Source organism: Nerophis ophidion, linkage group LG08 (assembly GCF_033978795.1).
Source record: "Nerophis ophidion isolate RoL-2023_Sa linkage group LG08, RoL_Noph_v1.0, whole genome shotgun sequence".
NCBI classification, from domain to species: domain Eukaryota; kingdom Metazoa; phylum Chordata; class Actinopteri; order Syngnathiformes; family Syngnathidae; genus Nerophis; species Nerophis ophidion.
In genome coordinates, this window is record NC_084618.1 from 32,740,489 (window position 1) to 32,762,719 (window position 22,231).

Consider the following 22,231-nt stretch of genomic DNA (forward strand, 5'->3'; position numbering starts at 1 on the left):
TGTATGTGTGAGTGCACAAGTGTACCTTGTCTGAGTGTTGTTAATGAAATCAGGATAGTTAAAACATTTCATTTTGCTCCTAAATTTTCTGTTCTACAAAAAAAAAAAATCAGTTTTATTAATTTTTTTAATTTAGTAGGACCGGTGCTATTAGTGAAAAAAGCTAAGTGTACAGGACTGTTCATGCACTTTTAGTCTACAACGGTTTTATTCTAAATTTTGACACCAGTATGTCACTTTTACTGTAAATAAATATTGTCTCCAATTATCAGTTAACCGCCTTCTTCACTACTAATAATTGGTGTAAAAGATGCATGTGAATGCAAAATAATGAAAAATAATCCAAGTTTTTCAAGCACTTTGTGAAATGGAGGCTAGAAGGCACACTTAAACTGTGACCTCGATGGGTTCTGGCTCATGAGTTCTTCAGTTAATGGCATGAAGCAGGATGTCCTTATCAGTCTGTCTGAACTCTGCACAGCTCAGATAAAAAATATGTTGGTGGAGCCTCTAGAATTTCTGTTACTGATACTTTGCTGCCATGGCATTTAAGTGTCTTCGCCATTTGTCTGATAAAGTAAGGATTTCTAGAATGAAAACTGTTGCAGGCCACACGGTGGATTAGTGGTAATTCTCCAATTTAAAAGGGACTGCCCCTGCGACCCGACTTCAAATAAGCGGAAGAAGATGGTTGGATAGATGGACGGACATTAGCAACTCGTTCAAAGTTTTGAAACTTGTTCAAAGTTTAAAATAAAATTATACCAAAAAAAGATTACCATTAGTGGTTTACCAAAACATGTTTTTTTCAAAAGTGTCTGTTTTTTACAATTACTATTTATATTGAATAAAATTGTTTGTCAGTCTGAGGAATTTGTCTGGTGTTCAGTAGTATTGCTCACCGCAGCCTCGTCCACACGCATATGCAGGGAGCACGTGCCAACACAATCACAGTCTAAGAACAACTTACAATTTGCAGTCATGGTGTTGTTACAATAGGTTATACACTTAATGAATATGAATATGTGTCTTAAAGATGTACATAATGGATTTCACTAAGTAAAGTGCTTTGATTCCCAAGAGAAGAGCGCTATATAAATATAATTCGCTTCACGTTACTAAAATCCACATTTGTTGGCTGCCACGAATAAATAGATATATGGGAAACACTGGCTATTTTCCACTATTTGTTTGCTCAGAGAGAAAAAAAGTTTTGAACAGTATTTGGTACTTACTGTACTGAAATCCTCAGGTATTGTATATTTGATCTGTTGGTGTCGACTTGGTAGTGAAGAACCAGTATTTTTGAAAACTCTAGTGGTTCACGTGATAGCTCAGTATTGTATGTAATCTGTGTTAACAATAACTAACATGTTTAGTCCCTTGAAAATGAAAGTGACTTTTTACATTGCATCTTGGTATTTCAACAGGAGTTCAGTAGAATACATAAATGTGATTAGTGTGCCAAATTAAGCTAATTGTTAGAGCTGTCCCTTTAGTTTACACCTAAAACAAATGTAATTTAGTTTTGTATAATATATAGTGTATATTGTATCGTATGATGAATATATAATCTGTTTAATGCTAAGTGAAAGGCTCTGTATTATAGCATAGTGCAGTTTCTTCAGTTAACTAATTAGTTGTAAACATTTTAATAAAGTACTCCAGACTTATTACGCATGTAGGATTTACTGTTGTTAAAAATAATCTTAGTTTCTTTATGACTATTGTAATTATCAATTTTTTGATCAATGTCTAGCCACTACAAGAAAGTTAAATTGTCATTATTACAAGGGCCCATTAACAGCAATTATTATACTGATCTTTTTTTTTTTTTTTTGTGTCTGTTTCCAGGATGATGGCCAAGGGATAACATTCAATAGGTCACATCCCCTCATCCAAAGTGACCCAATTTGTCCCCCTTCCCTTTTTTGTACATCATTTCATAGACTTGATGCATTCGACTGTACTCTTGTGTACATTAAAGAGAGTCCACTTTACCTGTGGGCATCCTCGTCAACAAATCTGGTATGGTGTGACCAAGTCAACTCCGTCAACTTCCTGCAACCAAGCTTTTTACACCTGGGACTGATGATTCTTTGTCTGGCGCTCGAACCTGGTCCCTATCTTTATCATGTTCCTCAACTAGGGATGTAATGATACGAAAATGTCTTATCATGGTTATTGTGACCAAAATTATCTCGGTTATTATTATCACAGTATTGTTAAATGTGTTTAAAAAGTACTTTTTTAACACACTGAAATCTTTTAACCAATTTAAATAATTTAAAATAAAATAGACAGATACAAAATATAATCTTTTTGGCAGACAAAACATTAAATATTATCCTGGCTTCTCAAGAGCCATATTGTTTGATTTCAGCGGTTAAATATGTTTATCTTCAGTTTTATTTTAAAAGTTTTTGAATGTTTTCATTGATACAGGCAAAACGGATGTTGTGGGCTTCACTTCCGATTTATGTGACATCACACAAGTTCACTTCCTGTTGTAGATATCTCTGCGCCATATTCCCCCAACTATAGATCAATAGCTGTGCTAAAAGAGCTTAGCCTTTTTGTTTTATGTGCACAGTTGAATAGCTTAGTTTCTCAGACAACAACGTGTTTATACCATTTTTAGATTGGGGTATGTCGTTTTTTTTAATCAGAATCACAATCACAATCAGAAATACTTTAATAATCCCTTAAGGGAAGTTAACATTTTCAGCACAATCCCATTCAAGAGCAGACAAACATTACAGGGAGACAGAACAGGATCGCTGACGGGTCTGCTAACTTCCGGCGCCCCTTACAAAAAAATAGGGAAAAACAATGTATTTTTTGTTCATGTTAGCATTCGAGCTAGCTAGTGAGTCCATGAGTTTTTCAGAGTGTGGCTATCAGTACGGTTTTATTATATTTTTTTAAATTAAAACAGTGATACTAACCGCCTGCCGTTTTAACGCAGTTTATCAATATTACAGTTTATCATTGCATCCCTATCTTCAACTTACTCATTTGTGTCCTTGGGCCATGGTTCGAAAGAAAGGTTCCCTTATACTATGTGGTGCTTTTCTGTTTGTTGCGTGGAATGCTTTGCTGCTTCTTTACCTTTGGGGTCGCCCTCCCATTGGCCGCCTTGGTGAAGGTGGTGGTGCTGAACCAGGAGGAAATGAGGAATGGGGTATAATTGGAGGGAAAGGAAGCCGAGGCAACCTAGCAGGGGAGGTATTCCGCCTGGCAGAGGAAGTGGAAATTCAGCTTGAGACCCAGAAAAAGCTGCTAAAGCAGATTGAAAGTCACAGATTTGCCTGGTCTAAGTGGAACGATGTTGGAAAAAGAAAAATGGATGTTAGTGAACAAGTCCAATTGGAAACTATTCACCAGCCACCAAAGACTCTGATTCCTGTGAAAGAGAAAGTGGATACCAAGGAACAAACTCTTACGAAGCCTTTTACTTCAGTAATCCCAGATTCTCATCACCAGTCGAATGTATTAAAGGCAGTCAGCCTTGGAAACGGATTTACAACTTCTCTTGCAAGCCCAGAAGTTATCATTCCTATCTTAGTTATTGCTTGTGACAGAGTTACAGTAAAACGAAGTCTTGACAGACTTATTCAGTACCGTCCTTCTCCAGAACTCTACCCCATTATTGTCAGCCAGGACTGTGGCCATGCTGAAACAGCGAGTGTAATTGGTTCATATGGGAATCAGCTGACACACATAAGCCAGCCAGACCTCACAGACATCCGAGTACGGCCGGAGCACAGAAAATTCCAGGGCTACTACAAAATTGCCAGACATTACCACTGGGCACTAAACCAAGTGTTCAACACGTTTTCCCAGTCCACTGTGGTTATAGTGGAGGACGACTTAGAGGTGAGTTTTGCCTTCATCTGCCTTCTTCTAACAACATTATCATACCAAATAGTATACGTAGGGCCCTATGATTTCTGCATTAACGGAATAGAATAGGGCATCACAGAATTGGTCAAAAAAACCTAGTGTATGATTGCAATTTGTAATTTTACTAAAATGCTGTCATCGTGAAGAAAAGGAACGTTCAGAGATCTGTGTACCTTCTCACAAACACCCACACACGCTTTCAAAAATTTAACTTTTCACTTACCTTCACGGAGACAGTACACTCTTAAAGCAAGCCGCTGTGTCATAAAATTTGTAAAAAAAAAATTCACCTGGCTGACACATAAAAGTAATTTGAAACGGCACTGTATTTTAAACTAAAATATGAGTTTCAGAGTTGTTGTTTTTTGCACACTTGGGTTTGAACTGGCCACTTTGCAAATACAAAGGCATAGACCTGCTGCAGTTAAACTAAAAAACAACAACTCTACAATAGTAACTGAGATTATGACGGATTCTACAATATTACAGTTTATTTGGAAAGTATTCATAGCGCTTCACTTTTTCCATATGTTATGTTACAACCTTGTTCCAAAATGGAATAAAAATTCATTTTTCTACCCACAATGACAATGCAAAAGGTTTAGTTTATCTTTACAATCTTTTTTTTTTAACTTAAAAAATGGCTTCTGTCTGGCCACTCTACTATATAGGCCTAATTGTTGGTTTGCTGCACTTAAGAATGCTGTAGCTCTGAGTGACCATCAGGTGCTTGGTCACCTCCCTGATTAGACCAAGATAATTAGCATGCAGCAACATCCTGGATGAAAACCAACCCTTCACCATCCAACCTGATGGAGTTGGAAAAGCGCCAAAAAAGAAGAAAGGGCGAAACTGCCCATCAACCGCATCATAGACTTGAGGCTGTAATTGTTGTCAAAGGTGCATCAACCAAGTATTAAATATGAGCTGTGAATAATTATGTACATGTGATTTCTTATAGTAAAATTTCTAATTAAAAAAAACTTTTCACATTGCAATTATGAAGTATTTTTTGTAGTACAAACCCTGTTTCCATATGAGTTGGGATATTGTGTTAGATGTAAATATAAACACAATACAATGATTTGCAAATCCTTTTCCACTGATATTCAATTGAATATGCTACAAAGACAACCTATTTAATATTCAAACTGATAAACATTTTTTTTGCAAATAATCATTAACTTTTTAGAATTTGATGCCAGCAACATGTGACAAATAAGTTGGGAAAGGTGGTAATAAATACTGATAAAGTTGAGGAATTCTCATGAAACACTTATTTGGAACATCCCACAGGTGTGCAGGCTTATTGGGAACAGGTGGGTGCCATGATTGGGTATAAAAACAGCTTCCCAATCGCCCCATCCTTTCACAAGAAGGGATGGGGCGAGGTACACCCGTTTGAGCAAATAGTCAAACAGTTTAAGAACAACGTTTCTCAAAGTGCAATTGCAAGATATTTAGGGATTTCAACATTTTATCAACAACATCCAGAAACGCGCCGGCTTCTCTGGGCCTGTGATCATCCAGGATGGACTGATGCAGAGTGTAAAAGTATTCTGTGGTCTGACGAGTCCACATTTCCACAAGCGTTTATTGAGTGTTGTTAAAAGAAAAGGTGATACAACACAGTGGTGAACATGCCCTTTCCCAACTACTTTGGCACGTGTTGCAGCCATTAAATTCTAATTATTATTTGCAAAAATAATTATGAGTTTGAACATCAAATATCTTGTCTTTGTAGTCTATTCAATTGAATATGGGTTGAAAATGATTTGCAAATCCACATTTCATAATGTTTTTGAAAATATTCGACATTGTGTCATCCGGACCAAAGGGGGAAGCGAACCATCCAGACTTTTATCGAGGCAAAGTTCAAAAGCCAGCATCTGTGATGGTATGGGGGTGCATTAATGCCCAAGGCATGGGTAACTTACATATATGTGAAGGCACCATTAATGCTGAAAGGTACATACAGGTTTTGGAACAACATAAGATGCCATCTAAGCGCTGTCTTTTTCATGGACGCCCCTGTTTATTTCAGCAAGACACTGCCAAGCCACATTCAGCACGTGTTACAACAGCGTGGCTTCGTAAAAAAAAAAGGGTGCGGGTACTTTCCTGGCCAGCCTGCAGTCCAGATGTGTGGCGCATTATGAAGCGTAAAATACGACAGCAGAGACCCCGGACTGTTGAATAATTGAAGCTCTACATCAGGGGTGCCCACACTTTTTCTGCAGGCGAGCTACTTTTTAATTGACCAACTCGAGGGGATCTACCTCAATTATATATATCATTTATATTTATTTATTTATGAAAGAGACATTTTTGTAAACAAGTTAAATGTGTTTAATGATAATACAAGCATGTGTAACACATATAGATGTCTTTCTTTCACAAAGACAAGAATATAAGTTGGTGTATTACCTGATTCTGATTACTTGCATTGATTGGAATCAGACAGTAATGATGATAACGCCCACATTTTCAAATGGAGGAGAAAAAAAGTTGTCCTTTCTGTACAATAGCACATGAAAGTGGTTGGTTTTTGGCATCTAATTCATCCAGCTTCCATACACTTTACAAGAAAAACATTGGCGGAAAATTCCGGAGCTTGCTTGATTGAAATTCACGGCACCCAAGAGTCTTGTGAGATGACGCTGGCTGCTGCCAGTTCATTATTATGAAAAAATGACAGAGAGGAAGGCGAGAAACACTTTTTATTTCAACAGACTTTCGCACCGTCCCTTCCGTCAAAACTCTAAAGGCCGACTGCACATTTCCTATCTTCACAATAAAAGCCCTGCTTCATGCTGCCTGCGCTAACAAAATAAGAGTCTCGGAAAGCTGGCGTGCACAAGTGATGTGCACGCCAGCTTTCTGAGGGATCGCTTGTGCACACCAGTTTTCCGAGACTCTGTATTTAGTTAGCGCAGGCAGCATGAAGCAGGGCTTTTATTGTGAAGATAGGAAATGTGCAGTCGGCCTTTAGAGTTTTGACGGAAGGTACGGCGCGAGAGTCTGTTGAAATAAAAAGTGTTTCTCGCCTTCCTCTCGGTCATATTTTCATAATGATCTTGCAGCAGCCAGCGTCATCTCACAAGACCCTCCGGTACCGTGAATGTCATTTAAGTGACGTCTTGGTGAAGATTGATGATCACTAATTTTTAGGTCTATTTTTTTTAAAAGCCTGGCTGGAGATCGACTGACACACCCCCCGCAGTTCACTGGTAGCTCGGGATCGACGTAATGGGCACCCCTGCTCTACATAAAACAAGAAGGGGAAAGAATTCCACTTTTAAAGCTTTCCACAATCACTTTCCTCAGTTCCCAAACATTTATTGAGTGTTGTTAAGAGAAAAGGTTATGTAACACAGTGGTGAACATGCCCTTTCCCAACTACTTTGGCACTTGTTGCAGCCATGAAATTCTAAGTTGATTATTATTTGCAAAAAAAATGAAGTTTATGTTTGTACATCAAATATCTTGTCTTTGTAGTGCATTCAATTGAATATGGGTTGAAAAGGATTTGCAAATCATTGTATTCTGTTTTTATTTACATCTAACACAATTTCCCAACTCATATGGAAACAGGGTTTGTATTTTGAGGACAAAAAAAAAAATTAAATTTTGGAATAAGACCGTAACATGACAGAATGTGAGGAAAGTGAAGCTCTTTGACATCCATAACATTCACTGACAATCACCAATACGTAATTGAATTTTTTCCCCAAACCCCTGTCACACAAAACGTTATGGCGTTAATGATTTATCATTTAAAGACATAGACAAGTGTTGGTATTGAATCTGTATAGGTTTTTCTCTTCCTACTACTTTTCAGATATGTTGAAATGTACAATTTTAACCACATGAGTTTCCCTAATTTAACTTGTCCAACATGTCTGAAACAAATAACCAAGCTGTGTTGAATATACAGTGATGCTGCTAATATTAGCTAGTAGCTTAATGTTGTCTTGAAAGTATGGTAATTCATGGTAAATTATTAGGCTTTTATTTAAAATACTGGCTAACATTTTCCAATGATGTACAGTACTGCATCAATAAATGTAACAATGTTTGCATTTATTTTACGTATGTTGTATTCAGTGTGACAAAAAACACATCTAAGTTTGTAAGATAAGTGTAAATGCTAAAATAAATTCTAAAATATTTATTTTGAATTGAAAAACTTTTTCTTTTTTTTATTACAGATTTTGTAGGGCCTCAAAACAGAATATCTGATGAAAGCTTACCTATATGTTGTTGTTTGTATCTGATTGATGGCTATTTACGTTACCATGAATATCGTGGTTAATTTGTGTCTTTTTTACAAAAGCTTTTTTTGGTACTGAATTTATGAAATAACATTTTTCGCGTTTGAATTTTTTTTACATCAAATTATGCTGACAATTTCAGTGAAAAATAATGGTAGCAAAATTAATATCTGGAAAATTCAGTGTTTTAAAATTCAGAGTAAAAAACGTATGACCCATTTCCGATAAATTAAGACTGAAGTAATCGATCCTGCTCAGAACCAGCCAATGAGGTGTCCAGTTTGAATTCACTGACACAGGTCATACAAAACTTTATAAAAAAGGCAATTACCTGGGCATCATGAATATTTAAATGCAGCTTAATTTAGTGGGCTTTGCATTTTGAAGCAGCAATTTTTTTCTTCACTGAATTTTTAAACATGCAATTTTTGCAATTAAAAATCTTTTTTCACTAAAATTGTCATATTTGATGTAAAAAAAAATATTATTATTTTTTTTTTAAATCAGTTACTTAGACTCAGAGATCCAACAGGGAAATTGTTCCACACAGTAGGTCAGTTACAAAGGATGGAAAGGATAATGCGGGTAAAAAAGTAAACTAAAAATGTGCAATAGTAGCAATAAAAAATGACATATTTAGTATAGATTATATTCAGTGTCAAAATTAAGCTTTTTGTAATAAAGACACAAAAACATCCATGAATGAGTCACTAACCTAAAGCCTTATCTATTAAAACAATTTTGAATTGTGATTTTAAAAAATCTAATTTGGGTGCACAAAAAAATAATCAGTCTTGTTATACACACATCATTACGCAATTTTAAGAAATAGGAGTGTCCACTTGTAATACAATGCAGCCTTTCAAATTGGCTAATACCAACATTGTGCCAATACTATATCAGCATAAATCATACATACTTGTATTAAAAATCAAACTGAGAACAGTTGCTTGTATTCCGAGAAGTAATTTATTTACGGAAGTGAAAACTAGTGACGGTCAACCGAGCTAAGATGACTGTTGCAGCGCACACTGAGTACTCAAGGGGCCTATATATTCCTGCAAAAAGCAGATATGAAGCAAAAATCCAACTATGCAATGGAAAAGATACCCATAGTTTTATTTTTTTTTTTTAAACGGATCTGTCAGAGTTCCCAAGCGTATCGTGTGCTCCAGACATCCGTCACCACGGCAAAACAGATGAAAGCTTGGAAAAGCATGGAGGTCTACAACTTCTTTTTTTGTGTGTGGCTGTGTCAATGACATTATCAAGACTCTCCCGGATAATACGCATTGTTTTTGCTCAGGTCGGGTTCCATTTCATGATTTAAATTTGTTACTACTGCCATTGTCGTTGCTTGCCCTTGCTGTTGCACTCGCCGTTTTCCAAGTATTCGTGTTTTTCTCCGTCTTCATCAAAATATAAATATAGATATCAACATTGTGTACATGTTGAAAGCTTCATTAGGAAACATTAAGGGTTAAAATATATCAAACAAACCTTTAACAGAGTGATTACTGAAAAACTTGTGCATTCTTCAACTTTGCTCCCTTGTACTGGAGTGCAAGTTACATTTGTTGTATTTTTTCATAAAATATTGCACTCTTTTGTCATAGAAATGTTTATCCTTTTTGCCATTTAACGGTTTGTACCGCCGAAAACAAAGCAGGCATAGGGCATTTTTCTTCGAGAAAGGCTAAATGGCACCGAGTACCTGTTGAGAACAGATGCTGGCTTGACCACCTCGCGTATTCAATTAGCCGGCCGGACATGACATCATTTTGAATCCAAGCGATAGCCAGCTTACACTAGATATGGGCAAACCCTACTTATTATTAGTAGTATCATTAAAAATAATTTATTGTTAACAACAAATGAGTTACATCACTTTTGACCTTAACCATAAGTATATTGTAAAATTTAATACATCAGACCCAAAACATCTTTGTTTATAGCAACAGATATTTTCTTACACATTCTCAGTATTTTTGCAATGAAGTGCAATACTGAACTTCCAGTGATCCGAATAAGAGAATCTGTTCCACATTCCCAATTGAGACCTTGTGACACTGACTATATAACACAAAGAAGGGATAATGGCTACTGTGATTTAGACATTAATGCTTGTTTGAACTAATGGACAGTACACAGTACATTGACAGTTGTACAAGCTACACACTGACCACTTTACATTATAAAAAGTTTATTTATGTAGTGTTGTCTCATGAAAAGATTTCAGTGACTTCCATCTTTGACAGTACTACATTTTATGGCTGCTTGACAAATGTAGAATGTGTGCTACTCATGAGTATTGTAGCAACTACTAATGGACCTCTGTAGAACCATTCAAGCAGCACGTTTAAAACAGCAATTTAACATTACTGTCTACCTTTTATGTTTAGGTGGCTCCTGATTTCTTTGAGTACTTCAGAGCACTTTACCCAATCCTGCGTGCGGACCCATCCCTGTGGTGTGTATCTGCCTGGAATGATAACGGCAGAGACGCCTTGGTGGATCCATCCAAAGCTCATCTTCTCCATAGGACAGATTTTTTCCCCGGTCTTGGTTGGATGCTTCTTAAAGAGTTGTGGGATGAATTAGAACCTAAATGGCCTTCTGCTTTCTGGGACGACTGGATGCGTCAGCCAGTGCAGCGCAAGGACCGTTCCTGCATTCGACCAGAAATCTCACGAACTATCACATTTGGCCGGAAAGGTGTCAGTTTAGGTCAATTCTTTGACCAGTACCTTCGCTATGTGAGACTTAACACTGAATTTGTGCCTTTTACCAAACAAGATTTGTCTTATTTGCTTAAAGAACAGTATGATGAGAAGTTTATCAAAGAGGTTTACAATGCCCCACTGGTGAAGATCGAGGAATTGCAACATGGAGGACTTTTAAGAGGACCAGGCCCCTACAGAGTGAAGTATTCAAGCAGGGACAGTTTTAAAGTTCTTGCCCGAAATCTGGGGGTAATGGATGACTTAAAATCTGGAGTCCCACGGACAGGCTATAGAGGTGTCGTCCGTTTTCTCTACCGAGGTCGAAGGGTTTTCTTGGCACCAGAAGAAGGTTGGACGCAATATAATGTTAGTTGGAGCTGACTAAAACTGTTTGGTAAAAACATTGTTTATAGTAAGAATCCAACTCCGAGCATCCCATTTGAGACCAAACAGCTCTACAGTGATTCAATGAGTAATTACGACTGCACTCCAGTGGGTCTGTGACAATGAGCTGGCCTGAAAGCCAAGAAGTTGTTCAAATTAAGTGCTCACTCAGGATCAGCGGGCACAGAAGACACCTTAGAGTTCAAAAAGATCAAACTTTCCTGAAAGGAAAATTCCACATTTGAACACTACATAAAGTACTTGAGGCAAAGTGCCTTGCTTTCCAGTCCCATCTGGGTTGGCGTATTATTGCGTTCCATTTAATTAACTGGACAATAATGTTTAGCAAGAGAAAGCAATTTGGATTTAGTGTCACGTTTCAGTGTCTGATGATAAACTGAACGCCAAGAATCAGAAGTTTTTGACGTGCACATTTGAAACTGAAGAATCAAATTCAAGTTCCCAAATTCCGCTAATGAAAGCTTTAGAACTAATCCAGCTACAGCCTTTTAACTCTCAAGTCATTATCTTGACATTATTTGGTGTATTTTATGAGTTCAAATGATGATTAGATAATTATCCAATCATCAGAGGGAAAGCACCTGTTCGTCACCCATCATCTTACATCACTGTGCTGACCTTTTATTCACAGAGCTTTGCAGCTCAAGATATCACAAGGTAACACCACATAAATGAAGAATAATTTTGTTTAATACCTGTGTACAAAAAAGAGGTCCAGAATTAGTGTGCTAACCGTATTACCTTCCCCAGATTACAATTTAGTAGCCAAAATTGGTCATGACTTTAACGCCATGTTTTCGTTAAGCGATTCACTTCAGTGAGCCCTGGTACCATCCAGAATATTAAATCCTGATCTAGCTGGGATTTTTACAAATACCAGTACATCACATCAATACTTCAAATGCCAATATTGCCACTGTCAAAGACAGTTACAACACTGTAAAGACAAAACTGATCAGTGTCACTAATGTTGCTGGATAATTGTGAAACATTAAGCAACATGCTTAACATACATGAATGACTGTTTTTTCCCCCCCTTTTAAAACATATATTTGCCACTGGACTTTTTAATGCACCACGTTTTTATGGTCAGTGGTATTTCATAACGAGTGAAAGTGGTCGTGTGATGCAGCTTGAACTTTGGAAAACTTAGCATAGCATAACTGTTTTGCCCATTGAAATGAATTAAAATCAATTTAATCTGTGCTTGGCTGCCTCAGTACACCACAATTTTAACATGTAAAATGTCTTTTAGAAAGAAAACACCTTGAAGAGGGGACTTCTACGGTTTCTCCTGAGAGCTGCTTCTCCGTCAAAACACACACTCCGCAGCTTCTCTATATTTTCATGGATACATGTTTGCTATTTAGATATTTTAACATTGGCTAGGGTTATTGAATCCTACTGCTTCTGTATGGTGCAGATTAACTGGGCTGCGCTGCAATGGCTGCACCGATTCGGCACACATGTTTTTTGATGATTTCTTGAATGAATATCCATTTCTTCTCACCAATGTCCTTAACACTCTCTCTCTTCCGTTGTTGGAAAAGCAAAGTTTTGTCAATATCTCGCTATAAGCTAATGCTAGCTAGCTAATGTTTGGGTCGGATCATACAGGGGTTCACCGTGACATTCGCTATGCCAACTATAGTCGGGTACTCATAACCCGAAATTTAACAAAGTGTGACAATTAGCCGAGAGGCAGCTCGATTCTCAAAAGTACTTCAATTGGGCACTAATATAGCGAGGTACCAATGTACTTTGAAAAATATTCTATAATATTTCATTCAATTCGAAGTAATCAAAACTGCAAATTTGTTGAGTTGCTTATGTTTTACTAATGGGACAAATGTGCCACGTCAGGATTTCCATTGCAATTTTGAGGCAGAAGCTTAAAACCTTTTTTAACTTGTTTAATTGAAGAAATATGATGAAACAAATTGTAATATTTGGCACCTTTTATAGCATTGTAATTGTAAAATGAATAGTTGAGGTACACTTTGATGGCAAATATATAGAATTTTGGTTAAGTCAAAACAAAGTTGTACAGAAGGCCCTTTCTTCACCATAGATTATTTTGCATTACCAGTAATTATTATCAATATGCTTAATGTGTAAAATAAACCAAAAATGATTCTATTCATATTTTACTCCACTTGTTCTATTCTATTTTTTTACTTAGTTTATTTTAATTGGCTTATGTTAATGTACACAGAATCCAAACACATCCAGCTGCAGCACGATGTCCACATGTCTGTTGACGCTCTTATCGCAGCTAGCATCATTGCACCATAATAAATCCTATTATGTAAACCCGTTGGCTGACATTGGTAGTATAAGTCTTAAGACTACACAAGTACCAAACTGTACTGCTTTGTAAAAACATGGTTCAAGAAAAATCCGCACATGATGACAATAGTGCTTGTGTAAATGTATGCAGAAGTCTAAAGTCTATAGTCTGAGTACAGCTTAGTTGTCGAGGCTGAGTGTTTGCTTGAACTGAGCGCTGCTATCGAGTGTGTGTGTCTGTGTATATATATACATGTGTGTACCATAAACAGTATAGGCGAAAAGTTTGGACGCACCTCATTTCAATGTGTTTTCTTTATTTTCATGACTGTTTACATTGTCGATTGTCACTGAAGGCATCAAAACTATGACACCTGTAAAGTGAAAACTATTTCAGGTGACTACCTCTTGGCAAAGCTTGGAGCTTTGCCAAGAGTGTGCAAAGCAGAAATCAGAGCAAAGGGTGGCTATATTGAAGAAACGAGAATATAAAACATCCATCCATCCTTTTTCTACAGCTTATTCCCCTTAGAGGTTGCGGGGGTCGGTGGTGCCTATCTTAGCTACATGTTTTCAGTTATTTCACCATTTTTTGTTAAGTACGTAACTCCACGTGTGTTCATTCATAGTTTTGATGCCTTCAGTGACAATCTACAATGTAAATAGTCATGAAAATAAAGAAAACTCGTTGAATGAGGTGTGTCCAAACATTTGGCCTGTACTGTGTGTGTGTGTGTGTGTGTGTGTGTGTGTGTGTGTGTGTGTGTGTGTGTGTATATATACATATATATAATATATTTATACAGTATATATGTAAATGTGTATATATATCCATCCATCCATTTTTTACCGCTTATTCCCTTTGGGGTCGCGGGTGCATATATATATATATACATATGTGTGTGTGTGTATATATATTTATATATATCTATACATATATGTATATACATATACGTATATATGTATATATATGTGTGTGTATATATATATATATATATATGTACATATATATGTGTGTATATATATATACAGACCTAATCCTTCGGTCACCAAACCGGAATTCCACAACGCCTTGACTACGCCTAGAAATTCTCTCCATAAAAGTTATGAACAGAATCAGTGATAAAGGACAGCCTTGGCGGAGTCCAACCCTCACTGGAATAGTGTCCGACTTACTGCCGGCAATGCGGACCAAGCTCTTGACACTGATCAAACAGGGAGCGAACAGCCACAATCAGCCAGTTCGTTACCCGATACTCTCTGAGCACTCCCCACAGGTCTTCCCGAGGAACACAGTCGAATGCCTTCTCCAAGTCCACAAAGCACATGTAGACTGGTTGGGCAAACTCCAATGCACCCTCAAGGACCCTGCCGAGAGTATAGAGCTGGTCCACAGGTCCACGACCTGGATGAAAACCACACTGTTCCTCCTGAATCCGAGGTTTGACTATCCGGCGTAGCCTCCTCTCCAGTACACCTGAATAAACCTTACCAGGAATGCTGAGGAGTGTGATCCCACGATAGTTGGAACACACCCTCCGGTTCCCCTTCTTAAAGCGTGTGAAGCGCCTTCAAGTCCGAGTCCATGGTTCTGGCCCGGAAAAGGATTGAGTGCCATCTTCGGGTTGGGGAGGAGACCCTGCCCCAAGTGGAGGAGTTCAAGTACCTTGGAGTCTTGGTCATGGGTGAGGGAAGAGTGGATTGCGAGATCGACAGGTGGATCAGTGCGGCGTATTCCGTAATGCGGACGCTGTATCGATCCGTTGTGGTAAAGAAGGAGCTGAGCTGAGCCGGAAGGCAAAGCTCTCAATTTACCGGTCGATCTACGTTCTCATCCTCACCTATGGCGATGAGCTTTGGGTTATGACCGAAAGGACAAGATCACGGGTACAAGCGGCCGAAATGAGTTTCCTCCGCCAGGTGGCGGGGCTCTCACTTAGAGATAGGGTGAGAAGTAAGGCCGCTGCTCCCCCACATAGAGAGGAGCCAGATGAGGTGGTTTGGGCATCTGGTCAGGATGCCACCTGAGTGCCTCCCTAGAGAGGTGTTTAGGGCACATCCAACTGGTACGAGGCCTCGGGGAAGACTCTGGACACGTTGGGAAGATAGGTCTCCCGGCTGGCCTGGGAATGCCTCGGGATCCCCTGGGAAGAGCTGGACGAAGTGGTTGGTGAGAGGGACGTCTGGGTTTCCCTTCTTAGGCTGCAGCCCCCGCGACCCGACCTCAGATAAGCGGAAGAAGATGGATGGATGAAAAATATTGCATTTATCATATATCAACAGGGATTAAATAGCCAATATACATTCTTCCCTTAAATGATAATATTTACAGTGATTGTTTTTTTATGTATGTCGCTTTGAATAAAACCATCTGCCAAATACTTAAACATTAAAATATACAAACACTTGAAAGTCTTTTTAACAGCTAAACCCACCAATCTGCTTCACTGGATTCAGAATAAAACCAAATTCTTTCTTATCCAACAATGTTAGTATTTGACACAAAATTGGGTTGGAAAGCTAGACTAAATTTAGACTTGTATATTGCTGTATAGCCACTGTCTATCTGATTGTCTAGTTAGCTAACATATTATTATCACCCCTCTACACAATCTGGACTATGGTCCTAACTTTTACCCCTGTTGGCTTTTACAATCTTTACATCATTTATTATAACTTTGTTATTCACGTATGAGACTTTTAAATTTAATCAACAAGCAATTCTATTATGGTCATACTCTTGTTTGCTCGCGGCTATGATTTCAGTACTATTGAAGATCTTTGCTCCCCATCACCACTTCAAGATGGCGGCCGAATTTCTCGCGTCACAGCAGTGTACTTATAAGATGTCTATGGCTAGAACAACGTGTGATCTGATTGGCAATCGCAACTGTCCATCACTGTATCACCTACAGTTCACGGACGCCCGCGTTGTTGATTCCGAAGTCCTTTATGGCGTCACATTAGTGCCAAAAATCCAAGCGCATAAAAACTGTTATCTCGCGCTGATTCTCCACTTCGTGCGTCCTTGGGCAGATTTGGTACAACATTGCAACCTAAGTTTGCTGAATTTTGATTGGATACAAACTACAATTAAAAACAACAGCACTGGAACGAGCATAGTACATGAAGAGAATATGATTAATTTTCGGTATCAAATAAAAAAAAGTATTTCTTTAATTATGATCATAGTTTATGGTTATGTTAGTCCAGCAGAGAATGCCTTGCTGGCCGTGATGACCCACCACTGTTGTATATATAATTTGAAAATACACATCAATAAATCCCGTACAGTGCATGATGGGTAATATTCAAAACACCCTCTCCACACTTAACCATGTTTGTCGCAGTTTAGCTGCTTGCCTTGATCCGTCTGATTGATTACAAAACTTTAAAGAGTTCTTTGGGAAGTAAACATGATATGTCAAACTTGCACATATTCATAATTTTAAATGTTTTATTGTTTGTACTTCATATTGGGTTGTCGTCAGGATCTGACGTGTGGGGTTTGTGTGTGCGTGTGGGGGGGGGGGGGGGGGGGGGGGTTGAAAGGAGTTGATTGATTGATTAATTGAAACTTTTATTAGTAGATTGCACAGTACAGTACATATTCTGTAAAATTGACCTCTAAATGGTAACACCCCAATACGTTTTTCAACTTGTTTAAGTCACGTTTTTCAACTTGTTTAAGTCGGGGTCCACGTTAATCAATTCATGGTAAGTTTTGTGTAGTTCAGTCTGTTATAGCTTGCTTTAAATCAATGCAAACAATTTTTATTTTGGTTAAAAAGATTGTTGTTCCGTCACAATCAACTCTCTGCTGTGTGACCAAAAACGTAATGTGTGTATTTTTGTATGCGTGTCTAGGCAGCGTTTAGGCGATTGCCCTCAAAAATATGCTTTAATGCAGTTTGCACTACATTTTTATGTTTGGCAAATTTGCCTCTTCAATGTGGTATGACAGTAATGTGTTCACTAAAATCACTGCGATAGTAAATTACGTGTAAAAACATCTACGTAAACGTGATTACAAATCACTCTTGGACAGCACAAATAATAATGATAATAATTTTAAAAAACTCTGCGATGAGGTGGCGATTCCGCCCGATTGTAGATGAGATAGGCACCAGCCCCCCCACGAATAAGCGGGAGGGCTTGAATACATTATACATATTTAAGATATATATATATATATATATATATATATATATATATGTATATATATTACAGGTGTGGGAAAAAATCGATTCAAATACGAATCGCAATTCTCACGTTGTGCGATTCAGAATCGATTTTAATTTTTTTTAAATCGTTGTTTTTTTTCTTGTTTTTTTAATCAATCCAACAAACCAATACACAGCAGTACCATAACGATGCAATCCAATTCCAAAACCAAACCTGACCCAGCAACACTCAGAACTGCAATAAACAGAGCAATTGAGAGGAGACACAAACACGACACAGAACAAACCAAAAGTAGTGAAACAAAAATGAATATTATCAACAACAGTATCAATATTAGTTATAATTTCGGCATAGCAGTGATTAAAAATCCCTCATTGACATTATCATTACACATTTATTAAAATTTAAAAAAAAAGAACAATAATGTCACAGTGGCTTACACTTGCATCACATCTCATAAGCTTGACAACACACTGTGTCCAATGTTTTCAAATAAGTCATATTTTTTGTTAATTGTTAAAACAAATTTACATTATTGCAATCGGTTCATAAAACATTGTCTTTTAAAATTATAAAAGCTTTTTAAAAAAATCTACTACTCTGCTAGCATGTCAGCAGACTGGGGTAGATCCTGCTGAAATCCAATGTATTGAATAAATAATCGTTTTGAATCGGAAAAATTGCGTTTTTGAATCAAGAATCGCGTTGAATTGAAAAAATCAATTTATTATCGAATCGCGACCCCAAGAATTGATATTGAATCGAATTGTGGGACACCCAAAGATTCTCAGCCCTAATATATATAGATAGATAGATAGATAGTACTTTATTGATTCCTTCAGGAGAGTTCCTTCAGCAAAATTAAAATTCCAGCAGCAGTGTACAGTGTTGAGATCAATTTAAATAAAAGTAAAAAGTAAATAATGGGGGTTTAAATGGAAACAAAATAGAGAAATATTACAATAAGAATAAAAACTAAAAAGCAAAAATGGGAATACAAATATAACAATAAAATAAGAATATAACAAGACAAAGTAGGCAGTAGTGACCATGTTATGAAAACGTATTGCACTGTTATTGTTTTGCATCCCCTGTCATCCTAGTACCCCCCGCCCAAGCGAGGAGTTGTACAGTCTAATGGCGTGTGGGACAAAGGAGTTTTTGAGTCTATTAGTCCTGCACTTGGGATGAAGCAGTCTAGCACTGAACACACACACACATATATATATATATATATATATATATATAATCAATTTACATGCATTCGGCTTTTGGCACCCGGCCAATTCTTTTTTTTAACCCTATGCTGTCCCCGAGTCAAAAAGTTTGGACACATAAACATATACATAAGTGTATGTACAATATATACACTGAACAAAAACATAAATGCAACACTTTTGTTTTTGCTCCCATTTTTCGTGAGAGGAACTCAAAGATGTAAAACTTTTACTAAATGCCCAAAAGACCTGTTCTTCTCAAAGATTATTCACAAATCTGGCTAAATCTGTATTAGGGAGCATTTATCCTTTGCCAAGAAAATCCATCCCACCTCACAGGTGTGGCATGATTGTTGCACAGGTGTGCCTTTGGCCTCCCACAATAAAAGGCCACTCTGAAATGTGCAATTTTTTCACACAGCACAATGCCACAGATGTCGTAAAATTTAAGGATGCGTGCAGTTGGCATGCTGACTGCTGAATGTCCACCAGAGCTGTTGCCTGTGAATTACATGTTCATTTCTCTACCATAAATTGTCTCCAAAGGCGTTTCAGAGAATGTGGCAATTCATCCAAACAGCCACACAATGGCAGACCACATGTAACCACACCAGCCCAGGACCTCCACATTCAGCAGGTGCACCTTTATCATCGTCGGAGACCAGGCACCCGGACAGCTGCTGCAACAATTGGTTTTGCATAGTCAAATAATTTTTGCACAAACTGTGAGAACCTCGTCTCAGGTAAACTAATCTGCATGCTCGTTGTCCTCATCAGGGTCTCGACCTGACTGCAGTTTGTTTTAGTAACCGACCTGGGTGGGCCAATGCTCACATTCAATGGTGTATTTGTGAGCAATATTTGAGCGGAATAGGTCTTTTGTGTGTATAGTAAAAGTTTTAGATCTATGAGTTCATGTATATATGTGTATTAGGGCTGTCAAGTCATTGTTACTTTAAATCAGATTGATCACACTCCAATTCTGTGATTAATTATGGTTAATCACAGGCTATTATTTGCTTGCATGAATAAAAAGAATATCCTCATTTTACAAATATGACTGGCAACATTTCAATTGTTAGGAGTGAAATTATTGTCTTTATGATATTGTGTTAATTTGTCATTAAATAAAAGCACCACGTACACACTAATCGCTCATTAAAGTTGAATAAATTACATGTCACTAATAGATGAATCCACATACCTCTCCTATCGAAATGTGCAAACTGGATGTATAATATCCTCATTGAATGACGACGTGTGCTGGACCTCGAACCTACTGCACTCCGTTACAAAACAAACACGCTCACATAAATATCGCGCTAATTGCAACCATAGACAGCAGAACACTTCTATTTGATCTTTTATACACTTACCTTATTTCCTTGAATTGCCGCAGGGCATAGAGTATGCGCCTACCTTAAATTACTGCAGGGTCAAACTCGCTTCCCAAAATAATTAGCGCATGCTTAGTATTACCGCCTGGTCAAACTCGAGACGTCACGAGTGACACTTCCCCTGTCATCATTTTCAAAATGGGAGCGGCTGATTTCAATACCGGTAATTTGAAATGGCATAAAGGGAAGAAGATTAAGAGCTATTCAGTAGGATGTAAGGTCCAAGCTTACATCACACTCAAATGTTTACTGCATATCTTTGGTAAGTGCCGGAGTGATAAGAGGTTTTAAAATAATTAGCGCATGCTTACTTTTACCGCATGCCTTTGGTAAGCGCAGGACTGAGAAGAGGTTTTAAATTAATTAGCGCCCCGGCGGCAATTTAAGGAAATACGGAACTTAAGTTATCTGCTACACTGACAAGATGTCTGCTCCGAGCCTGTTTTCTACTGTAGTGAAACTGCAGAGTCAAAACAGACGTCAAAACGTCACAATTTACCTTTTTCTAATACAGGGCGCTCCAACCTGAGAACATGAGAACAAAATAATCTGTTGGGCACTTACTTTCATAGTTATTTTTATTGATTTTCACATTCACATTAACAAAACCTTGCAAACCCTCTTCATCCCCTACCCCTAATGTCACTTAAAAACAACAAAAACATAAGTAAGAGTACAAAAGTACGCAGAGTAAAAATAAAAAAAATATATTCAATACAAAGCACTTGAGACAAAGTAATTGAAAGCTGAAACACACTGTAGAAGCAGCATGACAAGGCCTGAGACGTCGGCAGTCATGTCTAAGGCTATTTCTGCACTTGTGTAAAGGATTGGTTAAAAAAAATCAAAAAAGATCTCCACACTTTAAAACACTTGTTTTCAGTGCTCCGTAATGGATACCTTATTTTCTCCAGCTTCAGGTTTGATAGCACATCCCTCAGGATACTGAAGGTGGGACAGCCTCCTTCCACTTCAACAGTATCAGGCGGCCTGCGAGGAGGGGGGTAAAGGCAACTATTTTGTGAATTGAATTACCATGAATTGATTAACGTGGACCCTGACTTAAACAAGTTGAAAAACTTATTCGGGTGTTACCATTTAGTGGTCAATTGTACGGAATATGTACTGTACTGTGCAATCTACTAATAAAAGTATCAATCAATCAATCAAACCCCCCACAGTTAGCTCCATCCCTTCAGGAATGATTCCAAATATAGACATTAAAGGTTTTGCACCAATTTGAACTGTTAAGACTGTGGAGAGTGCTTCAAAGATGAATTCCCGGTACCGGTTATTCATCCTCTCCTTAAGACCAACCTCGATCCTGACCTCATGGTAAACTACCGACGGGTGTCTCACCTTCCCTTTCTTTTGAAAATCCTCGAAAAAATTGTTGCAGAGCAGCTAAATGAACACTTAGCATCTAACAATCTATGTGAAACCTTTCAATCCGGTTTCAGGGCAAATCACTCTCTGGAGACAGCCCTCGCAAAAATGACTAATGATCTATTGCTAACAATGGATTCTGATGCGTGATCTATGTTGCTGCTCCTCAATCTTATCGCTGCTTTCGATACCCTCGATCATAATATTTTATTAGAGCGTATCAAAACACGAATTGGTATGTCAGACTTAGCCCTGTCTTGGTTTAACTCTTATCTTACTGACAGGATGCAGTGTGTCTCCCATAACAATGTGACCTCGGACTACGTTAAGGTAACGTGTGGAGTTCCCCAGGGTACGGTCCTTGGCCCTGCACTCTTCAGCATCTACATGCTGCCGCTATGTGACATCATACGCAAATACGGTGTTAGCTTTCACTGTTATGCTGATGA

General features: G+C 37.9%; 1 protein-coding gene across 2 annotated transcripts in view; it reads left to right on the forward strand.

The window, feature by feature from the left end:
* The window catches only part of mgat1b (alpha-1,3-mannosyl-glycoprotein 2-beta-N-acetylglucosaminyltransferase b), a 31,559-nt gene extending 19,046 nt beyond the window's left edge, over positions 1-12,513 (forward strand). For both annotated transcript variants that reach the window (XM_061908304.1, XM_061908305.1), the window contains exons 2-3: positions 1,855-3,879; positions 10,583-12,513. In XM_061908304.1, coding sequence (XP_061764288.1) covers positions 3,034-3,879; positions 10,583-11,284 — 1,548 coding nt within the window. In that variant the 5' untranslated portion in view covers positions 1,855-3,033 and the 3' untranslated portion in view covers positions 11,285-12,513. The remainder of the gene's footprint in view (positions 1-1,854; positions 3,880-10,582) is intronic.
* Positions 12,514-22,231: the final 9,718 nt, after the last annotated feature.